General features: G+C 33.8%; 3 protein-coding genes across 13 annotated transcripts; 1 reads left to right on the top strand and 2 right to left on the bottom strand.

Annotated features, from left to right (window-relative positions):
• Positions 1–910: 910 nt before the first annotated feature.
• LOC117929473 lies at positions 911–11,629 on the bottom strand. 9 transcript variants are annotated; one of them, XM_034849766.1, is made up of 12 exons: positions 11,157–11,625; positions 10,710–10,763; positions 9,694–9,860; positions 7,821–8,502; positions 7,613–7,697; positions 7,349–7,436; positions 4,469–4,653; positions 3,419–3,551; positions 2,789–2,925; positions 2,378–2,452; positions 1,575–1,685; positions 911–1,205 (listed from the first exon to the last, which is right to left on the bottom strand). In XM_034849766.1, exons 3-12 carry the CDS (start codon positions 9,839–9,841, stop codon positions 1,092–1,094), a joined length of 1,758 nt encoding a protein of 585 aa, XP_034705657.1. In that variant the 5' UTR covers positions 9,842–9,860; positions 10,710–10,763; positions 11,157–11,625; the 3' UTR covers positions 911–1,091. The 9 variants fall into 9 exon arrangements, 8 of the variants coding, with proteins under 8 accessions (XP_034705657.1, XP_034705654.1, XP_034705653.1 ...); XM_034849763.1 differs by lacking the exon at positions 10,710–10,763 and adding an exon at positions 10,264–10,380 and having other exon boundaries at positions 9,694–9,868; XM_034849762.1 differs by lacking the exon at positions 10,710–10,763 and adding an exon at positions 10,264–10,380.
• A 1,848-nt stretch (positions 11,630–13,477) lies between these two features.
• On the bottom strand, positions 13,478–17,472 carry LOC117931422 (exopolyphosphatase). The gene is made up of 7 exons (XM_034852418.1): positions 16,237–17,472; positions 15,223–15,402; positions 14,831–14,872; positions 14,658–14,738; positions 14,435–14,554; positions 14,038–14,142; positions 13,478–13,929 (listed from the first exon to the last, which is right to left on the bottom strand). The coding sequence occupies exons 1-7, from the start codon at positions 17,338–17,340 to the stop codon at positions 13,843–13,845; spliced, it is 1,719 nt and encodes a 572-aa protein (XP_034708309.1). The 5' UTR covers positions 17,341–17,472; the 3' UTR covers positions 13,478–13,842.
• Positions 17,473–21,680: 4,208 nt separating this feature from the next.
• LOC117930811 (calmodulin-binding protein 60 B-like) lies at positions 21,681–27,790 on the top strand. 3 transcript variants are annotated; one of them, XM_034851552.1, is made up of 9 exons: positions 21,681–21,840; positions 22,394–22,477; positions 22,573–22,648; positions 23,406–23,458; positions 23,769–24,265; positions 25,381–25,541; positions 25,638–25,841; positions 26,032–26,176; positions 26,686–27,790. In XM_034851552.1, exons 2-9 carry the CDS (start codon positions 22,455–22,457, stop codon positions 27,198–27,200), a joined length of 1,674 nt encoding a protein of 557 aa, XP_034707443.1. In that variant the 5' UTR covers positions 21,681–21,840; positions 22,394–22,454; the 3' UTR covers positions 27,201–27,790. The 3 variants fall into 3 exon arrangements, with proteins under 3 accessions (XP_034707443.1, XP_034707444.1, XP_034707442.1); XM_034851553.1 differs by lacking the exons at positions 21,681–21,840; positions 26,686–27,790 and adding an exon at positions 26,347–26,679 and having other exon boundaries at positions 21,992–22,477; XM_034851551.1 differs by lacking the exon at positions 21,681–21,840 and having other exon boundaries at positions 21,997–22,477.

Here is a 27,790-nt window from a genome sequence, read left to right as displayed (position 1 = left end):
TGATGATGTCGATTCTACGGGGCCTTCGGACGTACGCGATGTAAGCGGAATGCTCCGCCATGGCTCTTCTCTTTCTCTTCTATCCTTCCCGTATTTTTTCTCTCCCTGGAGGGAGGAGAGGAAAGGAGAGGGAGGGTTGAGAGAGGGAGAGGGAGGGTTGAGAGAGAGAGAGGGAGGGCGGGGGGAGTCTTAGGGTTTGGGGTTAATATGCATGTGCATGGAGGAGAAGGAGAGGTTGAGAAATTGAGGTGGTTTTCTGTTAATTAGACTCGTTTTCCGTGGATTAAGTGAAAATTTTATTTTTCATCCAATCACCCTTTGCCACGTAGAATTGATAAAAATAAGAATATCGAGCCATACCACCATCCAATCAGATTTTGCTAGAATTTCATTCCAAGTCTAATATAAATAAACCATATCACCAAATTCATTTTTTAGAAAATTATTAAATACGCTTATTCAAAAATATATTATATATTTATATATACAAAAATTTTCTATAATTAAGCCATGTGTGGTTCTCAAAAAGCAAGAGGGAAATAATAAAAAAAAGTTAAAAACAATAATTTTCTTATATTTAGTTTTATTATAAAAAATACAAAAAAAAATCATATATAATTGAAATTATTAAAAAAAATCATATACTTTCAAATAATTTAATCCATATATAAAAATTAAATCCATAAAAAAAATTAAAATAATATATAAAAATAATTTTTTATTTTCTTTTCACCTTTTCATTTTATTTCAAATTTTCCAAAAAACAAAGATACCCTTATATTTTCATTAACTCAAATTATCCAAGAACCAAATGCAACAAAATAAAAAACAAATACTGTTAAAAAAGGATTTAAAATAAATTTTAAAAAATTTAAAAAAAATTTTAAAAAAATGAAAAGGGGAAGGAGCATAGCAGAACTTCGTTTTTTCCTCCTATATGTACATGTGAAATTGGATTTCACAGCAACAGGATTAATTTGGATGTCCATTTAAAAGGAAATAAAAATATTTACAGAAAAAAAAAAAAAAAACGAAAAAGGAAAGAAAGAAAGATGGAAGGGCAAAGGGCAATATGAATATATCTGCAAAGCCTAGATCTTTAACTGGGATTTTGAAAGATCATCAGCCTCTGGAGCAGTCGCCTTCTTCTTCTTCTTACCCTTATAAACCTTTTTGGGCTTTGATGTGTTATCCATGTGAGCAACCTGTATGTAATTAATCCCACAATTAAAAACAAAATAATCCAGCAACCCATAGAAAGAAATAAATAAAGTTAAGATTAATACTATGTGCACACTAATTAATTTTCAGCTAGATTCAGAATCTCCATTTCAGTATGCTTTGGCATGATACTAGTATGATTTTCAGAGAAATTTGTGGAAAGCAATCCAACCAACCATCTAAACATTTCCCCCATCTTTGGTTCTTGGAAAAGAAAAAAAAAAAACAAAAAATAGATTTACCCTATATTTGGTTCCTGAATCATATTTGGCACTATTATGGAGAGAGAGCGAAGGAGATACAATTTGCACAACAATTTTCCTATGTTTAGACCATCATCTAACTATACTTACAATGTAGGATTTCCACTCGTTTTTGGCCTGACCCTCTGGAAAGGTAGTGGCAGGGCTGCCTTTGCTGAAGATGTGAACAAGCACGGCAGCATCAAGGGCGGCATATTCCAGCTGCACATTAGTGTCATTTTAGTTTCTCAAATGAAATGACTCAAATACAACTATAAAAGAAATGTACTTTATTTTTGTGGAAAAGAACCTTTCTTAAACCTTAATTTTGAAAAGAAGTTTTCTAAGTCTATTTTCCGTAAAGGCACAATATTCTTTATGCAAAATGAAAAAGTTATTGGTATATTTTTCATATTTCTAATTTGTTTGTTAGGACACTCTACCCCCCCCCAAAAAAAGAAGAAAAAACCCAAAAACACCTCACATTTGTTTTCCAAAATCACTTCTTTTAGAACAAATTGTCAAAACACAGTTTTCAATCCAAAACTTGCCTTTTTTTAGTTGGAAAACTATCTTATGTTATAAAGAACATAAAACATAATGCAGTTTTTAAGAACAGTTTCCAATCAACTTTGTTCTAGCATTTTAGATAAAGCAATCTACCATTAATATCTAAGATAGGAAGAGGTTAGATTCACATGATTAGTGAAATGGCAAATTATATGTTACATACTGACAGTAAACTGCAAAAATGGACACACACACACACGCACGATGAGAAATGAGCAGAAGAAAATCTTCGGTAATCCATCAACTGTAGAACATTCTCTACAAAACTCTTGATTATTAATCTAGCAGAACTTTACAGGTGACAAAATATCAGAAAGAGGAATTGACAAACAGAGATAACATACTTGATGCTGACTCAAAGGCCGTTGCTCCCAGTTGCTGTTCCGTCTTGTCTTGTTTAAGCCCGCTCCCAATACTTTCTAATTTTATAAAGGTCACATAAAAGCAGAAAAGTTTGTTTAGAGGTGTAGTGTAATAGTAACATCAATCTATGTGCAACACACAAGAGAGAGAGGGAGAAGGAGAGGGAGAGAGAGATTGTAACAACCACCAGAATAGACAACACTGAAGGATACCAAGCAGATAGAGAGAGAGAGAGAGAGAGAGAGATCATAAAAATACCAGAATAGGCAACATTACTGGATAGTGAGAAGAGAGAGAGAGAGAGATCATAACAATCACCAGAATAGACAACATTACCGGATATAGGTGAGACAGGAGATTAAGTAGGGTAAAATATTTAAAGACTAAGTCACCTTGGCAAGGCCAGAAAGACCACCACGAGGTTCTTTGAACATATTTTGAATGTCCAGGAGCATTTCATAGTGTTTGAAACACTTCAATTCCCCATATGACTGTGTAAGCTGGTTCACGTCACACTGGAAATTGTAGCCTACAAGATGCAGAAGCCACAAAACAACCAGTCTGATGTAAATGCAACATGATGATGTCTGCCCATCAATGAAAAATTGAAAACCATTCATGGATAAGAAAATAACCATTAGATACTACAGAGAATATGGAACTGCATGTCTTTCCTAGAGACACCATAAACAACATGGACATATAGGGGGCTGGACAGATTACTTACAGGATACCACCTAGGAGATGCCCTAACCAGGACAATCATCTGTAGAAGGCATCTACGTAATTGATGCTTACAAATTTACAATGACAAGAACTTGAAAAGGAGCAAATTTCTATCCAGAAGATCACATGACAGGGGCCACCATTTGTAAGAAACACAGATAACTAAGTAATCTAGAGCACAGAAGAAAAAGGGTTTTCCACCTCTCAAGAAGAAATAGAGAATTTCTTCTGAAGACAACTGATATAAAGACAAAAGATTGATTCTTTCTTAAATAACGCATTCAGATTTCTCATACCTAGCTTTAGAATTCTAGAAGAATGCAAAACGCTGATAAGGCAGTTATCTAAAACATCAGGCACATCTGTGGCCAACTTTATCAGGTCAAAAATGAAGGCCCTCTTTTCAGAAGCAACTTGAAGAATGGAAACCTGCAAGATAGGGGAAAAAAAACCATGTTATCAATATAAAGAGCAAAAGATATGAAAAGATAGTAGAAAAAATAATTCCCTGTAATAAAAACAACCATAACTATTCCATGCAGATCATGCATATTACTGTGGTATACATTCAGAACATTTAAGTTTATCAAAACTAAAGTCTCAGTCGTGTGTGCGCACGTACATGTGTTGACAAATGCACAATGTTTTTTTTTTTCCACTTTTTTGGGATTTTCACTTTTTTGGGATAGTGACAATGCACATAACTGTCATCCAGAATAGGGACCCACCATTATATTAATTTTTTATCAACATTATATTAATTTGAAACAGGCAACATGATAGAATGAGCATTATGAGTATCATTTCATCCCTACAAGGGTTATAATTGTTTAGGTTTCACTTGCTTTTTATTTCTCCAAGCAAACAGCAACAATTTTGTAATTAGAAAAATATCATTATCACTCTTGTAGTAAAAGAAAATTAAAGTAAAAAGAGAGCAAGATGGAAACTTCTGCTAATTGAATTCAAACCAGACAAAGCCGGTCATTGAAGATACAAGAAGGTATATAGAAGCTTTATGTTCTGAATATATGGCAATAGGAGGTATGGTTATAAACTGAATGTAGGATGATGTTGCCATACTGTAAAGTTACAAAGGAAGAAGCAAAATTTCTATTTCTAAAATTTGAGGGAAGTGAATTTTGGGAATTTTCATAACCTCGCAACAGTTTTATTGAACAATGCCCAGCCATCTCAAGAATCTGTTCATTCACACTTTTGATATGACGAGTAAAGAAAGATAAACTTTATTGCTATTACAGAAGTAAATGGATCTAATAGATAATTAGCATCTGAAAAAATTGACTTTCTATTAGTGAAATGAATAAAGACAAGGCCATGACTACCTTGTTCGGTTTGCTGCCTTTTTCGTAATTGGGTTTCCATTCACAATCAATGCCCAAAACTTTACATCCTTCAATATAGCATGATGCATTATGCAAACCATTGACTTCATCAACCCAAATGATGCCTTCTACAACCAATTCATTAATATTCAAATATCGACAAGACAAAGGGCTTATCTCAGCTTCTGCACAACACCAAAATAATGAAGATTATAATAAGCTTATTTATGTTTGTCTGTAAAATCAATAATACAAGTATGTCAATAAATACTGTCTGGTGGATCATATTTGGAAAGCGAAGATTGAAATTCAACAGAATGTTGGCCAACCTAAAGACATATTCAATGTATTAACTACAGCCAACATAAGAAAGTAAAGGTGTACTGGGAAAATGATTCAGTGGAAGTGACAAAAACAGAAGCCGTTTAAACAACTGACAAACACAGGGAAAGGATAAAATTAATAACAGAAAAATGGGAAGATGCATGAGTTCTTTTGCTTGTTATTTAGGCAAGAAATTGAAAAAGATGTTAATCTCAAGTCAATACTTGAACCATTGATTTTGTTTTCTTTTTGCTTGTCCAAAGGGGGAGCACGCATTGAGTGATTACAACTATCATAACTTGAAAAGGTTCAAAGGAAACCAATAATAGGACAAATGTTTGATAGGCAAACGGTTGACATGGGGAGTTTATCCTCATCCTAGGTTGTGCTTTTCCCTTTTTTGTTGTTTTTAGTATATATTTTTGCTTGAAGGGAAGATCTCAAAAGGTATCTAGGTTTTGAAAGGAACATATATAATCTCATGCACTAAAATAAGCAGAGCATGATTTCTGTTGCTGAACTCAAATGGTAAGGTAAGTATATAATTGCCAGCCAGTGTTTTAAAAGGCTATTTTGTGGCTTACACCTTGAGAGTATAGCCTCAGGTAGGGTAATCGAGGCATACAGCTTTGAGGCTATAGCCTCAAGGCTCTTGAGGCCAAAGCCTCAAATGGTCAAAGGGTTTTCGACTTTTGTGGGCTTTTGGTATATATTTTATAAAAGACTTAAGCCTCAATATTCAATGAGTTTTAATGGGTTCAATCATTTATGCTTTTGTGGGCTTCTGATATAGATTCATGAGTTTAATATTGGGTTCAAACCTGATTGAACCTTTTACAAAATAAAAGCTTAAGTGATGTCCTTAACCTTCCAATCAAAAAAAAAAAATGTCCTTAACCTTTTAAATGGAAGAGAAAAGGGGAGATTAAGAATAAATAATAGGGGAATTTTGACTGTTCTAGTGGCTAGTCTCATATATAATCACTATCTTATTATTGATGGATAAGAAAAAATACCATTGTAATAGTGGACAACAAAGAAGAATGGGTAATATAGCAATTAGATATGACAATATCCCTTTTGAGGATCCTACTAGTGATTGTGACAATAATGTTGAAAATTATTTGATGAAATGAGGAAGAACTCAATTTTAGAAGGAAAAAAATGGGCCAAATTAGAAACTATTAACAATAACAAACAATTAATTTTATCATTATGAAATTTATCTTTTATATCATTCAATTTTCTTGTGACTTTACAAGTATTTTTATGATTTTTTTTTTTTTTAATTTTTTTTTTTATTTTGTTTAAGTTGAGGCTTATGCATCATTGTGCCTCAAGGCTTATGCCTCGCCTTATTTGGACAAAACGCCTGAATATTGCCTTTAGCCTTTTAAAATATTGTTGCCAGCTATGCAAAATTTTACCTGTATTGCTACAGGATAGGAAACTAAATAAAAGACAATGAACAACTTCCCAAAGACTTTAAAATATGCCATGTGCTGTCTTGTGTGTGTGCGCTAGAGAGAGAGAGAGAGACGAGAGTAATAGATGACAAATAAATGTTCACTAGCATGACATCTTACAAGAGTAATAGATGACAAATGAATGTTCACTACCATGACATCTTTGATGACAAGCAAAGGATCAACTATCAATTGACCCAACTCCATGTTTAGTTACTAGCATGACATATTTAGTGAATTGTCAAATGAAAAACCAACCACATCAGTGATTAGTGCACATCCTTGTGATACCATGAAGACATTGCGATGAAATGAACCTTTTTTTACTCTATTCTATGTTTTCACATCCACTACCTAGTGTTTTTTTCAAGGAACCCCCGAACTGAGTCATAAATCCCGTGTGGAGAACTCCTCAAGCCAAATAGCAAAGCTGTTTCTTTTAAGGAAGGTTTATCATGGATCTAAAAGACAAGCTTTTTCCACTATTGTATTGTTCTCCTGACAATCAAATAGTTCAATAAGTTGATCCATTTCTCAAAAACAAGGGAACATTCAAAACTGATGACCGTTTCGGTAATAAGACAATAATTCAATGCAAAAAACAGTATAGTGGAATTAAATTAACCCATTGATAGATCCCATACCTCTTAGGTACACACTTCATCTGAAGCTAGTCCAGACTTTGCCGGCTGTTCCCAAAATAACCACCCTTTTCCAGTTAAAATCTTGGCCTTATCTTTCTTGTTTATTTCAAATTATTTTCAAATTGATGTCTTGCATAAGAATTTCTCAAAAAAAAAAAAAAAAATTGAAATTCCCATAATTTCAACATTAATAGATGAACAAATATGTGAAGCTCACATTTATTGCAAACAGACACAGTTAATTACATATTCCAAAACAGTTCCTATCATTTGATTGTAAATGGAAATAAGGTCAACACCACTGCAAAGGACAAATTAAAGGAAAAATGCTTCTTTGAGCAGAATCACACAAGGATATCTTATTTCATTTGCTGCAGCTAATAAACTTAGAGACACATCCAACAAGTTTAGATGCAACAACCAAGAAAAATGAACGATTATCGTACCCTTGGCTTTCACAAAACCTTCGAGGGAGTACCGATCACATAGTTCATCAACTTTCTCAGTATAGCCAGCTTCCATTGCCAGGTAAACCTTTATTTAGTTTCAACAGAGAAATTATTGAGTTTTGAAGTATGATCAAGGGCTCCTCAACAAAACTTATTTGTAGGAAATACTGTAAAGAATGCCTTCATTCACAAAATAGGTCTCAGCAAAACAAGCAAAAGAAAATGCACAGAAAGATGTTGATCAGGTCGAACACTACTTACCAAATATTCAATAAGTTGTCTATCACTATTAGTCTTAACCTCTGCAATATCCCAGCATCCCTTTTCAGCTAGCTTCTTTAGCGAGCTGCAATTTTTTGGAGCATTTCCATTTACTTTCAAGGAAGGGAAAAATCTAGAGCATCAAGAATCCCAGCAAACCGAAACTAAAAATGATTTGGCCTTTGGTAATGAGTCATTAAAAAGATACCTTTCTTTACACTTATGATATATATCTGGAAATTCCTGACGGAGATTGTTTTTCTTTATAACATCATAAGCATTCTTTAACATATTCATGTTAACATATTCCTGAACAAGTAAACATAGCATGTCCATTCCCTTATGTGTCGCATACTTTTCTGCCGCTTTGAATTGTCTAGTTTGCAACATTTCAAGTAGAAAAGGCTGTCCAGCAGTCTGGATAGAAAACTGTTGTATTAGAGCAACCGCTGTCATATATGACCGGGAATCCATCAATTGATGAATGTATCCCTCAACAAATTTTTTGGCAGCATCCAAAACACTGTCATTCTTCATGACCGAATTGCCTATGACTTTCTCAATATTTGTCAACTTGACATCAAAAACTTCAAGCACCTTAATGACAATTCTCTCATCATGGTTTACAAAGCCAGCAACAATATCGAGAAATAATTGTGCAGCCACGTTTCTTGCTTCCAGTAAGTCTTCTTGGGATGATCCAGATTTTAGAAAACGTCGGAGACCAGATATTACCAAGTGGCTGAAGCCTTCAGAATATGAACCAAAAAGAGGCAAGACATAGAGGCAGTGAGCAATAAAAATAGCTGGTCCAGGTTGGGGAGTATTATGTAGGACTTGCTGGACTCGTTGTTGAAGAGCATGAAATTTTGCAGTGGCTGTACGCGTGCCTATTGAATGCAGAATCCAATCAGAAAGTAACAGATACAAGGATGAAAGAAAATTCTGCAAAACTAGATCATATAGCAGTCACTGAAAGAAGATAACAATAGCTTCTTGGATGTATTTTCGTTCATTGATGCTTAAGGGCTTTTCCATAAAAGTTTAGGAAGTTCAACCATTTTGCCACAGAATTCTATGTAGAAATGGTAGAAAAGTAATCTGTTCTTGATCTGTTGGTAAAACCAAGCAACTTCTGTAGAATTAGGATGGATTTAATGGGTAGATTTTTAACTCATTGATACCAAGCTATCCTTGCAAGGAAATTCTAGGTCCAATGACAAAGGTTGATTAGCTTTAGATTCTTAATCTAGATTTCTTTGAAGCCAATATGCAACACATTCATATAAAAGCTATAGTCTATTGGGAAAAATATTATCCACAAGGACCACAATGAAAATAACTATCTGTTTGAGTTTCATTTTTATCAGCCTAAAACATTGGTTTTCCTAACTTGATGATATGCACTTCTTGGAAATTTATTCCCAGGATTAACGAATAGAAATGATAAAATTTAAAATACTGGTTCTGAAATGAATAATGATCCCACAATCTTTCATTGGAGTTCTATCATTCCCCACCATCAAGGTACCATCAATACTCTTATGAGAACACATAAACAAAATAGCCACCTTGGAATTAAAATAAAACAACAATTGTCTTGAACGAAAACCACCAAAAAATTGGCACCTAAACAAATAAAAACTCCATGCATAATTGTTTTTCCAATGTCCAAAACTAAAACCGTCCATTCCACATCATATCCAACAAACCATTTAACCATAGTTATGAATACATCCCATCCAATATTTATCAGCTCACTGTGCATTTCCATAAGTTATCTTTCTATAAGCCTATGCTACAGATTGGCCAAAATAAATCATATATTAGGGATTATGCTAAAGCTCAACCAATCACTACGAACACATCTCAATTTTCCGAGTGAAGCATTGAAAGAAAAAAGAAATGATCCTACCTTCTTTCCCAAACATCAAATAATGTCACATGCTATAATTATTTTTTCAACACAAAACAGTGAGCTCATTGCCCTTGCTAACTCTAAAACACCATAGAAATCATTTCCCCATGGCAATGGAATCAGACTTGCTAAATAACTAAAATAAGGATGGAGTAAAATATACCGTAAGCATAACATTCTTTCAACAGGTATAAGAATACCACTGGAGAAACACAGGATAGATCAGAGTAAGAATGCATGCAAATGGTCCATGCTTGGTGAGTTTTGTCCTTATTGTTGTGCAGCTCTGTAACTCTTTCCTCCAAGCCCATGGTAGAAACAGTGAAGATCCTGGATAACTGGTTCAATTAATCAATTGGACAATAATAATCAAAATATGGAACCTTACCATTTATACACCACTAATCCAGTGACAAGGTTTTCTTTCATCTAATCCAAGAGCAGCAACTACCATCCCTTTTTTTATTGTTCTCATAAATTCATTTTACAAAAAGTAAACAAGTTCATTCTCAAACCACACTAATAATCTTCAAAACCTACCATCATGACATGAAAATTTGCAACACCTTCAACTTTAAAATAAATATGGAAAAAATAGACAAAAATAAAGAGAAGTCGCATTTACAATGCAATTGATGATACTTGTAAAGCAAAAAGGGTATTCATATCATAGCACTTTAAGTAAGAATTAAATCAATATATGTAATTTATAATTGGGATTCAAGACATATACTGTTTATTATGGCAGGATACAAATATCTGAAAGGAACTTTATGCTCATTCTATTTCCACTTCTTTCCTTGTCCTTGCTTATTTTCTTCTCTTCTTTTTCTGACCCTTCTAAAAAATTCTGACAAAGAAACCAAGATTAATTAAACCAAATATATAAACCCAAAGCGGGTTGCTCCAAAGAAATGCAGTATATCATATAGTTCATTTTCTTCCTTTATACTGAAGGTGGATAGCTTTTGGTCTGGTCTGGAGCGGCAATTATGATCAAATAAATACCCAGGAAAGCCCACATATTCATATGAAAAAAGGTTTTAAGCAGAGTTGCAGTTCATTTCCAAAACTAACACAACAATTGAAACACCCACCAAACTCCTCTCCTCTCCAAACAACCAAAAAAGAGACAAGACAATCAATAGAAACAGAAACAGAAACAAAAAATAAAATTACCAAACTGCGCTTCACAGAAGCCTTCCTTGTAGGTTAGGCAACTTTATCATTTCTCTGAAACCAAAATAATATAAACAATAAAATTCAAAAATTTCAGCTCTTCTTTTTTTTCCCTATTTTTCCCTGCAACCAAACGGAGAGTAGAATAAAGTTCTCAAACCGAGCGTCACAGAAGTACTTACTCATCCTTAGTCTAGGCGTGTTCAACATTTTTTCCAAAACGAAAATAATATAAAACACAAATTTCAAAATTTTCCCTCCTTTTCTTTCCACGGTTTTTCTCGGCAGCCAAACAGAGATTTAAAAACAAACAAACAAACAAACAAATAACAAACGAGAAACCGACGATTTCACCAAAGAAGGGCAGAAATACATATCTATATGATTCTTGATACGTACAGAGAACTGTAGAGAGAGAAAAAAAAACAAGAAGGAACTCGCACTTACAGAAGAAAACTGTGTTCCACTGCCGCTTGAAATGTCTTTCTCTCACACACACAATGCGCCTTCTTCTCTGCAATCCTGTTTCTTTATCTAACCTGTGATATCTATATTTATAGAAATATAAACCCTAGCGAAAATCAACGGGACATTGTTGCTTGGCCCACTGGATCTTCAACTTCCAAAAATGGAAAAATGCGACCACTTTCTCTCTCTACAATCTGCCCTTCCCTTTCTCCTTTTGGATTTTTCCTCTCGTTCTCTCTCTAGAAACTGCCTTCTCTCTAAAAATCTGTATAACAGTATCACTGCAGGGCAGTTGTGCTATCTTGCGCGCTGTGTAAGACATGACCACGGACCCCGTGGTGGGAAGGGTGTTTTGGTCTTGTCAACTCGTCAGAAGATTGGCGCCTCCCTGACCGCAGCACGAGCACTTGCTATGTAGCACTACCCAGTGGAGTGGTATTTCTCTGTCGGTCGATCCTCATCTGACGGCGTGTGAGATGGTTGCAGCAGTGAACAGTTGGAAATGCAAAGCACCGAATCATTTTTCTTGGGAATATATATGGTGCGCATGGTGCGTGGGTGAGTGTTTTCAAGCTAATAGATAAGGTTGTCATTAATAAAAAATCTTTTTCGTGGGACATGGGAAATATTAAGTTATTGACTTCTAAAATTTAAATATGAAAAAATAATTTTTTCGATTTCTCTTTCATACAAATATTATATAAATAATCCCAAAACGTCTATCCAATTTGAATTAATTTTTATAATATTTTACAAAAAAAATATTTCAACTTGTTTTTAAAAACAACCAATTTTCCAAACAATTTCTCAAAAACTATTTTAAGATACAAATTAATCAAAATATGTTTTTAAAATTAAATTTAAAAAAAGTTTCAAAAGAGGCCTAGCCTTATTGATAACTATTTTTTAAACTGTTTTATGTTATTCATAACAAAAAAAACCTAAAAAAAAAAACTCTTTTGATAATAAAAAATTATTTTTTATTTTTTATTTTTAAAAATAAAAAATATGATATTTTTAGAAAATGTTTTTTTAGTTATTTTTACTTTTTTTATGATTGTTTTAAAAAATAATTATATAAATATTTAGAATGATTAATAATAAAATATCATATATAAAAATCATTTTTAAAATATATTAAAAATATTTTAGGTTTTTAAGTAAACTTTTATTCAATACAAACACATAAAATATCATATACTAATTTTCAAAAACTGTTTTTGAAAACAATTATTAAACATACCCTATTAGTACTCCCACTACCAAATGTAAATGATTTTTTGAACATTAAAAAAAAAATTGCCTAAAAATTTTATACTGCCATTCATATTAAAATCTATAATAAGAAGAAAAACAATTATTAAAAAAAGTAATGAATTAATATTAAAATTTTTATGAAATTTGAAATGATTGTACTTTATGGATGTTTTCATTACATTTGTAAAATATTATAAATTTTTTAACCTTCTTCAATAAATTAGAGGATAAAATGGTGTCAAACGACCTAATTATCATATTTTGGAAGCAATATTTTGCTAAATTAAAATTAAAATTAAAGAATAAGAAAATAAGAAAAAAAATATTTAATAAAATTTAACATTTATTACTTAATAATTTAAATTGATTTTAAATTATTAATTTAAAATATATTATTTAATTATTATTTTAAGTATTAAAATTATTTGATAAAATTTATTTTAAATCACATATTTATTATTATAAATTATAATTAAAATAAATGAGATTAAATAACAATGGAGATAGTAAAATAACAAAAAAAAATCTTTAAAATAATTAAGAAAAACAAATAAATAAATATATAAATAAATACATAAAATTATCAATTAGTGATTTTTTTTTTCTTATTACTTAATATTTATATATAAAATAACGGAAAAATTACTTTCATCTTCTAAAAGCGATCGATGTGACTGGAGGGAGAGAGAGGATGAGTTACGCCGAACTTGCTGAAGAAATGACACGGCTTCGTTTCACAGATTCTGGGGTTTGGAAAAATTTTGCCACGTGTCAAGACAGTATGGAGATGATGATGGGTTTAGATGAGTGACACGTGTACAATAGATTTGTTGCAACATGACAAATATATTGTTGCTTTCAAGCCGTTTTGGGTTCCTCCCCTATTAACTTCTTCTGTTTGACTTGTCTCTTGTAGGTTTTGTTTGGAAGGGATTCAATTTAATTTATAAAAAATATAGAAAGTCAAGCTAATATACAAAAAGTTTCCTAATCATATTCTCCTTGATAAAAATTTTGCAAGATTCCAAAGATTTTTACAAGGATTGAACTACAAAGAATACCATCAATAGCATTAAATGGACTAAAATATTGGCAAAATACAGGTTATGGTCATGTATATGGAAAGCTCTGATACCAATTTGTTACATCAGTGATTTCCATTGAAATTCCATTTGTCTTTGTAATCATTTGCTCTTCCAGAAATCTTCAACCCGAGCTCTTAAATCAGTTTATTATACATGCGGAAGCTTTGAGACCAGTTTGTTGTACCAATGGAAGCTTTAATACAAACACGTTAGCTCAAGAACATTATCAATGCTATTGACTAATTCGAAACGAAAGAAAAGAATTAGTGGGTTAAAGTTGGTTGGTTGATTCTATTTTTCGTCCGTAACATTGAAAAAAATATTCAATGCATCCATTGTAAGTGTCTGGATCGTTCTGAGGATTCTGAAGAACTTGAAGGAACTGCTATCGACAACTTTTCTTGGAATACCTGAGGATAAATGAGAAGTTGGTGGTGAAAATATGATCCCCATGTTTGGTTCATCGGAAAATTTGAGGGAAAATATGAGTAAATGAAGTTGATATTTGAAGGAATTACCATTTCAAAATGTCCCAACTCTTTTCTTAGTTCTGCTTCGTCGCCCTCAGCTAATGGTTGTACAATGCCAGGCAGTAGAGACTGATCCTTTGTTTCGCTTACAATCTGTAAACAAGATTCGGGTTAATTAAATGAAGAAACTCAACAGGAGCAGCTCGACGGTACTGGGCTTATGGCAGGGGAAAACAATTCAGGCAAGTTGATCAAACCAAACGGAACCTCAAGTTTTCTCTTTGGTTGCCATACCCAAGGAAGAGAACAGCAATTTGAGTTATTCTGCTGTAATTTGGTGAGCTAAAACCCTGTGCTATATGATTAAACATTCTTTGGTACTTTTTACTTGGAAGGAAGAAAAAGGATATCATCAGGCAGTATTTAAAGCCAAATAGGAACATACCAATTTGAATCCTTCACTGGAACGCGAAAATTCCATCCCTTGAATGTTCAAGCCCCGATGCTTCTGTACTGCAATGGAAACGCGTATAATTGCACAAAGCATTTCGAATTTCTCCTTTACCTGAATGTTTGTGAGTGAAAAACTATTAATAAACACAACTTTTTTTGGGGTTAATACTGCTTAGTAAGCAGACTATCATTTAGAGAATTACACATGCCATCACCTCTTTTGAGAATCCCTTAAGAGAACCATGATTGGGTTTCGGGAATTTCTTTCTGTGATGTCTTGCAAGTAATGCTATTAACTGCAGATTTTATAAAGGTCATCAGCCTTGAGAGCACAACAAGAGTATAGGAGCATTAAGGACAAAGCATGATGGACAGGTAGATGGAGTACCTTGACTTCCTCAGTACTGTAACCATAAAGATGATCACCATTCTGTAGCAATAACACCGAGCTCATTAGATTCTTAAGTCATATTCATCAAGCACTGTAGATCACATAACAAAATGCTTGGAATTTTTAAAAGCATCTCGAGCTATACCCGACTTTTGACCTATGCAAATGACAATATTGCTAATAATTCAATAACTTGCTATGTTATTGTCTGTTTCACTATTATCACCAGATTGCATCTTTCACAACGTTTTCTCGTTTTGACTTAGGAAGCACATTTGGGCTTAATAATTTTCAAACATGTCATTATCCTATAGTGCCTATGCATGTTGTAAAAGCATTCAAGGAAAGGACAGAAAGTTCAATAGAGGAGAAAAAGGCAGGGTACATACCATGATGATATTACAAGACTGCTTATGGTAACCCTTTTCACCAGTAATGAGCCCGATATTGTGAAGCATACAGGCAGCTTCAAGGTATTCGAGATCCTTGTCATTCAAGGAGACAGGAAGTTTAACTCGATTTTCAGTTTCAGCAAGCGTATCACGTTTTCTTAAACCTTCAAAAATCACCTGCAGAAGTTATCTGGTCAGAAAAATTAAAAAATCATCATATGCTGCAAGGTAGTCTTTTTATACAATATGCTTTAACCGAGAGCACAAAGACTATCCATCCCCATCATATACAAAAATATCACGTGAACCCTAATGAAGCTGCTAACTTCTAGGCTTAAATTAAATTACCCAATTGAAACACAAATGGGTTTACCACTTCTATCAAAAGTATCCAAAAGTTGATGTGGGTTTCTTGATTAAAGTTCTACTCAAAGATCAACACACAACACAACAATACACTACATAGAAAGACGTCATATGAATCAAAATGAAATAGTTAACATGTTAGACCTAGAAATTAGCCTGAAAACCAAAACTATTGGGTTGAAGATGAAGATCTTGTAATATCTTCCAAAGCAACCTAGTTAGAAAAATTCAAAAATCATCATATGCTGCAAGGTAGGCTTTTCCAATCATATGCTTTAACCAATAACACAAAGACAATCCATCTCCATCATATACAAAACTTTTGTGTACACACAAATGAAGCTACAAACTTGTAGGCTTAAATTAACTCGACCCTAATGAAGCTGCTAACATGTAGACTTGAATTAACTAGGATTCGGAGATTAGCTAAATGAAACACAAATAGGGTTAGCACTTCTATCAAAACTATCCAAAAGTTGATGCTGGTTTCCTGATTAAGGTTCTCCTCTAAGATTAACACACAACACACTAATGAGTTATGTAAAAGGATTTCGCATGAATCAAAATGATGTAGTGTACATGCTAGACCTAGAAATTAGTCCCAAAACCGAAACTATTGATTTGGAGGTGAAGATCTTGTAATACCTTCATAATGTTTGCGCATTGAGAAGCAGTCCCCATCTTCTTCTTACCGAGAAACCTAGTTGCTAGGCGTACGACTGATCCCCATCTTGCATTAGCATTGAAATCATAGTTATCACAAACCTGCAATAACATTTCTGCAACCACACCCTCCCCCAATGCATACCCTGAAACCTCCATCTCCTGAATGTCTAGCATCGCAAATATTTCATCCAACAACACTGCACCCGCCACAATAAACTCCGATCGCCTCTTGAAAAACCGGTCTCTCCTAGCCCTCTCTATGGCCTCTCCCCCTCCTCCACACAACCTCTCCACCAAAATTCTCAATTCCTCCCTGCTAAACCTCCAATCCCTCCCTAAATCCCCACACAATGCACCATCATTGCTCACTAAATTGTGCGAAAACCCGGAAAAAATGGCTTTTTCAATAGATTGAACTGTGCCTGATGAGCCAACAGTAATCTCAAAACCATGGTGTTTAATCTTCTCAACAATTCCACATTGCCGAAGAATTGATCTAATGTGACTTCTCATTTGAAGAATTTCATTGTGATTCACAAATTTTTGGGTTAAATTAACGTGCCCTAGCTTCACAGACGTACCAAAAATTACTTTCCCCTTTTGGCCAAGGAGAAACTCGGTCGACCCACCTCCTATGTCGATAACCAGAGCGGTTTTTTCATAAATAGGGAGGAACTGGAGAGCACCAAGGTAAATTAACCGAGCTTCTTCCTCACCAGACAGGACTTCCACTTCGAACCCTACCTCGTCCCGGACTCGTCGGAGAAACTCCGCCTGGTTGCCGGCTTCGCGAACGGCGGCGGTGGCGACGGTCCTGTGGCGGTGGATCTCGTGGTTCTGCAGGAAATTCCGAAATTCTTTGAGGGCTTCGATTGCCCGAAGCTGGGAGTCGACGGCAGCTGCGGCGGACGCGGCTTGGCGGCCGAGGACGACGGGCTCTTTGAGGCGATGGAGGTGGAGGAATTTTCCGGTGGAGGGGTTGAATTGGACGGTGAGGAGCTTGAAGGAATTGGTGCCCATGTCAATTGAGGCGAATAGGTTGGTGGGGTTTGCAGAAACTGTGGGAATAGGAACCGTCGCCATTGTCGTCTTCTTCCTCAAGCCCCTGTTGCAGAAACATTGAGACTACCTATACATATTGTCCGTTGCGTGACGTCAGCTGGAAGTTGATTAGCAATTTAACACGCAGGTTGTTGGAACTTGGAAGTGAGGTTGTAGAAGAAGTTAGAAATTGTGAACAAATTCCGGGTTTCTAATCATTTTTATATTTTTATTTATTTATTTATTTATTTTATTTTGTAGGTATATTCCATGAAACATGCCTCCCCACTAATCACTTTGAAACTTCATAAGAAAAATCACTAAAATCCCTTTCAAATTTGAAAAATGTCCATAATTAATATTAATAAAAGAACAATATTTTTTTTTAGAAATTAATATATTTTTTATATTATAAATAAATATTTTAATTGAATGATAAAAAAATTTAGAAAAAAAAATTCATAGAATTTCAAACTAGTTATTTTAATAAACGTGACATAATTTTTTTCAATGCTTGTGAGTTTATTTTAAAAAAAAAAGACCAAATCATTAGGAAGTGTTTGTGACATGTTGTGATTTATATCACTTATGATGACAAGCTATTATGATAAAAAGGAAAATAAAAATAATTATCATTATTATTTTGATTAAGGGCAATGATATAATCCATGTTCAAAAATTTTGAATATTGGGAAAATTATATTATTTAAATATTAAATAAAAAATGTAAATTCATAAAATATATTGCAAGACAAATTAATCATTTGTCCATGATTAGAAAGTGTTTTTTTAATTATTACATTTATTTGTATTTTTTCATAATATTTCTATTTTTTTAAATAAGAAAAATAATTTGAGTCATAAATCATCCTTTGACTCATTTGTGGCCAAATTTACATTTTATTTGTTTTATTGTTTGAACAATGCTATATATTTCAAGTTGCTTCCCTTATTTAGCTATTGTGAGTAAATAAAACAATTTTATTTATATCATTTTGTCCTTTTGAATAATTTGTTATTGTTTTCTAATTTTGTTTATTTTCATGCTCCCATTAATAATTTTTTGTTGTTGGATTTCAGTGGTGGTTGAAGTTAAAATTAAAGTCATAATTCAATATTAATGTTATAAAAAAAATTACTAAAAAGTAGCACTAAATTCGTTAATAAAAATGAGAAGTATTTGTACTTATGGTTTAAACACTATAAGACATTTAGAGTGTGTTTGAGAGTGATTATAGTAAGTGTTTCTAGCATTTTTAACATTTAAATGATAAAATTTTTCAAGCATTAGAAATATTAAAAGCGCTTCATAAAATCACTATCAAACTGGCTCATTGAGCGCGTTTGAGAGTAATTATAAAAATGTTTTCTACCATTTCTAATACTTAGAATGATAAAAAATTTAAAATATTATAAATATTAAAAACACTTTCTAAAATCACTACTAAACGGGCACTTCGCATATTTAATATAAATGAGTGTATGTATTGAAACACGATTAAAAAAATGAGATTATAAAATACAAAAGACGATCAGTAATGCAATATTTCTTATAAAGACTTTAGTGGTGTTTATTTTTTTTGGCTAAATAAAAAGAATCAAAATATTTGACTTTTTCCATTAAGCTAAGGGGGCGTTTGGTACACGAGAATAGGGAGTGGGAATAAACATCTCATTCATTTTATCCCTTATTCCTATGTTTGGATAAATGTTAAGAAAGTATAAATAAAATAAAAAATTATTCACACAGAAATCAAATCCAACTTATAAGTCGGATTTGAATTCATCAAAAGTAAGTGGTATTTTAATTCATTAAACCCATTTGATAATATAAAATAACCTAAATTTACTATTTTACCCTCTTATCTCATTCTTCAAGCTTGATGCTTATTTTATTTGCAAAGTTAGAGACTCATTCATCATCCACTTCTATGCAACAAGTAATTCTCCTAAACTGAATCAATTAAACCTTCCACGAAATTTAGAAAAAAAAAATTCAATTTCTAATATATACGTTTTTGGATGTTCATTTTGATTGTTGGATCCATGAAATTTGAATTATTTTGTTTCCTCTTTTGGAAATAGGAAAAACATTTGCTAGCTTTGAGAATTTAAATATGAGAAAACAAAGGCTATGCTTAGTTAAGAAAAACACCCAAAAGGGGAGGGTGAATTGGGTTTTTAAAATCTTTTAAATCACAACAAAATTAAACAAAATATAAGCAAAGTAAGGAGATAGAGTTGAGAGAATTCAAACTCGGGTTTATAGTGGTTCGACACTTCCTTGCCTACGTCCACTCTCCTCAACCTCCTAATCGAGTGAGGGTTCCACTAACTTGAAGCTTCAACCAAGCTTCCAATCTTCTTACACTTGGATTCCGGCTCCAATGGGCTCTTACACAACCTCTTCAAGATTCAACCCTATTGAAGGCTTTAACACTCAGATTGTTACAAAATATACTCACTCAACCTAGCTTAAAGATGGTTCAAATACAAGGCAAAGCTAGGATGACAACAAGAGTGCACTAAAGGATATGCAAGTGGTGATTTAATGCATTATGAAAGAAATGAGAGCTTTTTGATCAAGAACATGTAGGTAGGCTTTGAATGCAATTGTTATCTTTTCAATAAATGAAGTGGAGCTCTCAATTTATAGGTTTCTAAGCTCGGGAGTCAAAATCAGCAAAAGGCAACCTCGTCCGGTGGAGCTAGGGGTCGACCGGTTCACTAGCCATTGGAGCATTTAATGCATGACAGGTTACCGTTGCCTCAACCGGACCTCGATCGGTAAAGGAATCACCTCGACCGGGAAGAGAAAGCTACTGGGAGAGAGATAAGGTTTTTAACCTTCCTCGACCGATCCTCGACCGGACGACCTCAACCGGTCCTCGACCAGATGACCTCAACCGGTTGAGCCTTTTTGGCCCCGAAAAACCTATTTTTTGATTCCTTTCTTTTCTAACACTTAGGCAAGGTCTTTAGGTAAATTATTAAGCCAATTTTGAAACATTTTGCCTAAGGTAAATTAATTAAAAACTCGAGTTTTAATGAAGTCGACGTTTTAAAGAATAAACCGAGTTTTCTAAGATGCATGAAAACATATAAAATCCTAAGTGCACTCATGCATTCATCTTATATTAGTTTCCTATGATCTCAAGTTTTCCAAGCGTCTCGATCTTGTATCCATTTGGTCCTTTGATGAATTTTCGAGTTTATACCTGAGATTCTTAAACATTAAACCAATTAGTTACTTAACAATGGTTTGTTATCATCAAAACCCGATTAGGAGAACCCTTGGGCTAACAAAATATTATAATAAATATATATATATTTGTAAAATATAGTTTTATAACTACTTAAGCATGATAAATTATTCAAATTTTTAATAAAAATAATAATTGAATATTAATGGGTTATATGACTTTTTATGGTTAATTTTCTATTTATTGAGTATATATATATATAAGTCTTATTATTTAATAACAAAAAAACTCTCAAATTTTATTTATTTTTAAATAAAAAAAATCATTTTAAATTATATGGAATGATATTATTGTAAATTTATTTATTTTTCAGTTCCATTTCTATTATTATAAAACATTGGAATGAAAACAAATAATCATTCTAATATTGCATTCCTAAGTTCATCCAAATGTTAGAAATGGAATCATCAAATTCATTTATATCCACTAAGAAATAGGAATGGGAACAAAATATTCATTTTCATTCCCTATTCTACATACCAAATACCCTATAAAAGTAATTCATTGATATCAACCAATATAATTAAACTAAACTTATTGATAATAAGTTCATTTTAGTTATGTTGATTAATATTAATAAGGTATTTTTAGTTAAATAAAAAAAGTCAAATATTTTGATTTTTTTTATTCAACTAAAAAACAAACACTACCTTGATATTAATCATAAGGAAGTATACTTTCTTGTTATAGACACGATCACATTTTAGTTTAATAAGTTTTAGCAATCTTAAAAAGGACTAGCATATATCTTATAGATGTTGTTAAAGGTATTTTGGACACTGGCATATATATGAAAGCCCTCAGAAAGATTCAAAATGTTTAAACATTTTGCCAAAAGAGGAAAAAAAAAAAAAGACAAAGAAAATAGGTCGGTGCTAGGAAAATGACAGAGAGTTTCCAGGAAGTGATTTTCACTGAAAATTAGTCAAAAAGGAAATGTAGTGGCAGTAGAACTACTACCACGCCCGAAAACTCGGGCAGTTCCCCAGTCTGACTTTCCCACCAAACAAACATGAGGTTCTTGTTTCACTATCCCACCTAAATGTACTACACACCGTCGTCCATGGAAAATCGAATCACATTTTCTTTTATTAGCAAATTGACATCAATTCGACGACTTTTGCAATCTACAGTAGAAAACAACAAAAAGAAAATCCAAACTCAAATTCAAATCCGCCGACGCGTATCAAACCTTTTCCCTGCAACTTCCTCTATCCTTCTCGGCACCTACGCGTTTCTCTCTCCTTTCTCTCTGTGGAATAACCACCAGTCTACTCAGGTACGCGTATTCGTCACATATCTCTTTACAATATTCCACGCATACTGGTCGCGAAAATGAAAGAAAAAATGCTGAAAAAAAAAAATTGAATAAGGTATATTGAATAATATGCAGATTTTCTGTTTAATCATAGAAAAAAAATACGGGAAAAACTCATGTTTGTTGTTGTTTGGAATGTACTGTGGATGTAGTTTTGAAAATTCAGAATCTCAGAATAAATGCAAATTCATAATTGACTTTCAAGTGCCCACATTAGTTGATGGAGTGATAAACCCTAAGTGTCGTTGCTTTGAAGAATTCAGATGTATAATATATAAAAATGTATGTGTATACGACTACGATGATGTTGAGGTGCTTGTTTGGATACTTTAGGGTATCTTTGCTTGACTTTTAGATTAACGCGGTATCTCTAGTTCAACTGAAGCTTCCATGTATTTTCCCTAGTTCTTTATATAGTATAGCAGTTGAGCATTGTTTGGCTACTAGAGTTTAGGAATTTTTCTTTTTGATTTCTCTTGAATAATTTGATGGAGAGTTTGGCATCTCTCAAAAGGTGTTTTGGCCAGGAGCAGGATGGTGATGATGATTTTGGAGTTGCAGGTCAGGGGGAGAAGATGAAGAGGTTTAAATTCGCAAGGTAGATTGTTTAGTACTAGTTGAATTTGGAGTTAGTTTTGAGTTTTTAGGGTTCTTGATGGGGTTTTCAATGTGGGTTTTTTGATGTTTGTGCAGTGCTGTTAGAGATGTGATGGGTGAACGTTTGCTGGAGGAGATGGCGCTAAGGATGGAACCTTTTTTCCGAGTGCTGGTATGACGAGTCCCTCTTTCTATTTCTAGACAAAATAAATTTAAACCATAGTGTCTTTTTAAGTTGTTCTTATTGCATCTTGTGTTGTTTCCTTTAGCCAAGCTTAATTCATTTGTGTCAAATTTACAGAAAACCGACACTTTCTGTGCCCTGGTTTCCATGCATGATGATATTTTCTGTTTTTATTATTATATCTGAGGTTGGATCTGAAGCAAATTACTAAATTTAAGTAAGAGTGGCTACCATGCCTTTTCCGAGCTTTGAATTGTTAACTGCCATTGGGTGATTTGGAGTTTTCCAAATTTTCATGAACTGTCCTAAAAAAATTCTTTTGCTTTGATGGTTGCAAAATTTTGCTCTGTGAAGGGCCATTTTTTTTTATTGATTTTTCCTTGTTTGGTCTGTATTGACCTGATTTAACTGGCTAGTATTGATGTGAATGAATGGTTGATTTCAACCTATCAAGAAAACAGAGTAAGAAAAACGAAAACGAATGAATGGGAAGTTTCAAGTTGTATGATTATGTAGATTTCTTAACTAATCATGTGTGCAATAAGACTATAACTTAAGGTTAACATATCTGTCCTCTGAAAATCAGCTGAAATTAATGTTGTTGCATGTTTGAAATCCTCTTTAGAGCAATAAAAGATTTGATCTGTTCATTGGTACTGGATATAGATTACTGAAACGATTCATATTGAATCATATTTGTTTCCATTACTGTTTGCTAATTATTCTACATATTGTTCCTGAGAAGGTGAGGGAGGAGGTGGAACGAGCAAGTCGGCTCTTTCTGAACGCATCTCCTGGGTTAGTTTTATCTGCCAATTCTTTGTTGTACTGTCTTCCTTGCAACATGCATGTCATAAAGGGTTTTTTTTTTTTTGGAGCATCAGTGCATCTCATGTGTTATGGATGTGTCATATTTTGATTTTATAAGCTTATTGGATCAACCGAATGAATGGATCTTGTTTAATATCATCAGAGTTCTTTATGGTATACTGTTCTGATTTGAAGCATTTGATTTCATAGTACCATAGCTATTTTATAAGCAAATGTCTTCTGTCAAACACCCCTTACCTGCAGTCTGATATTGACTTTCATGCTATCTGTGTTGTAGACCTTCAAGTAATCAGATTGAGTCATCTGGAGTGAGGAACTGGCAGTTGCATTTTGCCAGTAAATTGCCCTCTACAATTTTTACGGGCAGCAGGGTAGAAGCTGAAGGCAGTACATCTGTTAAAATAGTCATACTTGATGCTCGTTCTAAGGATATAATCACATCAGGTCCTCTAGCTTCAGTTAAAATTGAGATTCTTGTCCTCAACGGTGATTTTGGTACTACCGATGATAATGAAGATTGGACTGAGAGTGAGTTCAATACCAATATTGTACGTGAAAGGGAAGGCAAAAGGCCATTAGTGACTGGGGAGCTGTCTGTTACACTGAGATGTGGGGTTGGTTCTATTGATGATGTCTCTTTTACTGACAATTCAAGCTGGATTAGAAGCCGGAAGTTCAGGTTAGGAGCTAGAGCTGTGTCAGGCATTTCCAAAGAAGTAAGGATTAGAGAAGCACGAAGTGAAGCTTTTGTGGTGAAAGATCATCGTGGGGAGCGTGAGTTTTTAAAACTTAACTCTATCCTTAGGACTTTTAACAATAGATTTGTGACGATTAGATTCTAACCTTGCCATTTTCCCTAGATTTATAATTCTGTTTTTTTTTTTTTAACTGGTATGCATGAGAAATATCTCTGTGAATTTTTTTAGTGCTTTGGTTTAACTATCAGAACATCTTTCTGAATCAGGTTTATGCTTTTAATATGCTTGTGTAAGTATCATGCTTGAGAATATCAGCTTATGGTTTGTTGTTCAAACAAAACCTTGCAAATGACATACTCATAATATGGATCTAGTAAAGAAATAGGTGGTGGGCACTTGCAATCCACATACAGAAACTAAGGGTTTGTTTGGTAACCGTTTTCAAAAACAATTTTGAAAATAGTTTTTGAGAATAGTTGTTGAAAATTGTCATTTGATTTTTGTAGAACAATAGTTTGTTTGGAAACCTAAAATGTTTTTAACATGTTTTTAATATTTTTAAATATGTTTTAAAAATAATTTTTATAGCTAGTGTTTTATTTTTAATCATTCTACATGTTTCTATGATTATTTCTTAAAACAACTCTCAGAAAACAAGTGAAAAGAACAAAAAAACAATTAAAAGATGTTCTCTAAAAATACTCTGTTTTCTGTTCTTAAGAATAGAAAACAGAAAACAATTTTGATTGCCAAATATGGCTTTTGTGTTTTTTGTTTTGGAGGACAGAAAACTATTCCCAAAAACAGTTCCCAAAAAAGCCCTAAGGTACTCACTTAGGTCATAACTGAGGATACTTAATGGTTAATACTGTTACATGTTTTGAAACATATGCTGCACATTGGTTATCTTGTAAAAAATCACGTTCTTTTAGTGTTGTTGTCACTGTTGACAAACCACGAAATCTCTGTAGTGAAACACAATAAGTAGATTATTAGTATGCCACTTTCTTTATCTGTTCTGCATCTACCTGTTTAATGCCTAATGTCTTTGATGTATTCCTTTTGGTGTGCTTGAATCTTGAAATATCTGTCTATAGGCGTTTGAATTTAATGTGGCCTATATTCAGTATATTTTGCTTATAGATAGCCATAGCCATGATTCTAGGATTGACTGGTAATTTTTTTATTTAGTGTATAAGAAACACCACCCCCCATCATTGGATGATGAAGTGTGGCGTTTGGAAAGGATTGCAAAAGGTGGCGCCTCCCACAAGCGATTGGATTCTTGTAGGATTCGCAATGTGAAGGACTTCTTGCGGTTGTACGTAACTGATCAATCCTCACTACGCAAGGTAAGAGAAATTCTTTTTCTTGGATTGGAAACTATTTTTGAATTTCTACAATTTGCTTTTAAATGGTTGTCTAATCTCTTACTGTGGAAACTGTAGCTGCTTGGCAATGGGATTTCAAACAAGATATGGGAGATAATCATAGAACATGCTAATACCTGTGTTGGAGATGAGGAGTTGTATGTGTACTCCAGGGCTGGGGAAAGTTCTGGGGTCGTGCTCAGTTCAATCTATAAGATTGTTGGGTTAACATTTGATGGCCATAGTTATCAGGCTGTGGATAAACTCACTATGCAGGAAAAGGTGCATTTTCTAGCCTGGCTTCTAATAAATCTTTGTTTTCAAAATGTTAGTTCCTCTTTATCTGGTTAACATTTGAAGTGTTTCTGCAGTCACTGAATTCCACTCATGTTATTATCATTACTTTTGAAATCTGATCTTAGAAGTGTTGCCTTTTGATTTGGAACTGATAAACTTTCTGTTCCTTTGGCAGTTTTTGATGGAAGATTTGAAACGGCATGCCTATAAAAATGTGAATGACATTAAACCCTTCCCAACAAGGCCTTTGCCAACCATACAAACTGAAACATTCAACGATCCATGTCTACCCCTGCACAATTTCCCAGTCACACATCAAGGTATGTGAAATTTCAGAAGTTAATAGTAATATACTTGTTCTTGGACATTTTTTAGGGAACCCATAGCTGTTTTGCCCCATTTCCCATATCATTGAATTAACAAAATCATTGAGTGATCCTTTGCCTTTACTCTTAGAATTGAACATCTGAGGTAGCTTTTTGACTGCTAGGAAATCTCCAAAGATGCCCAGTATACTCTGCCCACTGTAGACGGCCTATCTTCAATATTGACGAAACAGATGAAAATTAACTGTTGAATGTAATTAGACCTTCATCATGATTAATTCCTCTGATACGTAGTCCTTCAATTGTGGCATGAAGAGGGTCCTGAGGGTTGTTTCCAACTCTCACCTGTCACATTATATGAGCAAGCTACGCCATAGACTGTCCTTCCAGTCAAGTAGATTCTACTGGAATGATTGATCCCTCAAGTTTGCAGTTTTCCTTTTCCCATTTTCCCTACTATCGTTTAGTTCTTCTGGAAGCATCTAAGACATATTTCTTTGCAGATCAATCTGATTCACAGATGGGATTTGACCAGTCACCATCTTCATCATACTATGACTGGGATGACAACAATCAAGAAGTAGTTTCTCTAGCTGCATTTCATCCACTGGAAGCATTGAGTCCAATGTTAAGGAGCAGTTTCATTCTGAGGGACACTTACACAGGACCCTCCAATGGGGGTATTGGTTGGTCTTCAAGTGGGTCGCCGGGGCCAGTTATGCCAAATGGTCATTTGGCTGCAGACGACACTTTCCAGTTTCAAACATCAACTTTATTTCCTGTTTCTGCCACATGGGGGCAAGGGAATAGTTTTTTCCTTGCTGCAAACAATGAAGCAGAGGTTGGCATTCTTTCCTCTCACCCCAATTTTGGCATCGGTATGTCAAGGAAAGAAAAACCTAGAGCAAGGTGGTGCAAGATTCGGGCTGCTCTTACGTGGGGGATATCGGTTAGGCGAGATGTGGCAGCTAAGAGGATGGAAAAGCTTTATTTCTGCTCAACCCCGATGTGGGATTAACATGTGAAGGAATAGAAATCTCAAGGGAGGTGATGAAAGATTCAGGCAACTTCTAGCTAGGGGGACGTCAGTTAGGTGAGATACGGAGTCTAAGAGCCCGTTTGGAAACTGTTTGTAAGAACAGGTTCTTGTTCTTAAAAACAGAAAACTGTTTTCTAGACTCGAAAACATGATTAGTGATTTTCTAAACTCTAGTTATTAGCCTAGAATCTAAAAATTTTAGGAGTTAAGCTTCTCCTAGATGTGTTAGCTTTGGTTTTGTAATTAGCCATTTTCTTTATTTTTTTTGCTCTTTCCTTTTGGTTCTAGTCCGACCAACTTGCCTTCTAATTCAAAATTTGGAAGGCATGCTTAAGTGTTGGCTCAACTGGTAAAAGGATGGGGAGGGTTTGTGGGAGTTCCGGGTTCAAGTCCTAATGGGTATAAAAAATTTAACTATCAAAAATAAAAAAATTAAAAAGGCCACCCCATAAAGTGTATGCTCCCTTTGTAAATTCTCTTATCCTCTTCTAGATTTTCCTTTTTGCATCAAGTGCAAAAGAGTGTTGTTGTACATTTTGTTCAAATGATCAATAAAATGTATCTTTTTT

The sequence above is a fragment of the Vitis riparia genome, chromosome 14 (genome assembly GCF_004353265.1).
Source record: "Vitis riparia cultivar Riparia Gloire de Montpellier isolate 1030 chromosome 14, EGFV_Vit.rip_1.0, whole genome shotgun sequence".
NCBI classification, from domain to species: domain Eukaryota; kingdom Viridiplantae; phylum Streptophyta; class Magnoliopsida; order Vitales; family Vitaceae; genus Vitis; species Vitis riparia.
The sequence above is the reverse complement of the archived record's forward strand: the minus strand, read 5'-3'. Positions and strand labels throughout refer to the sequence as shown.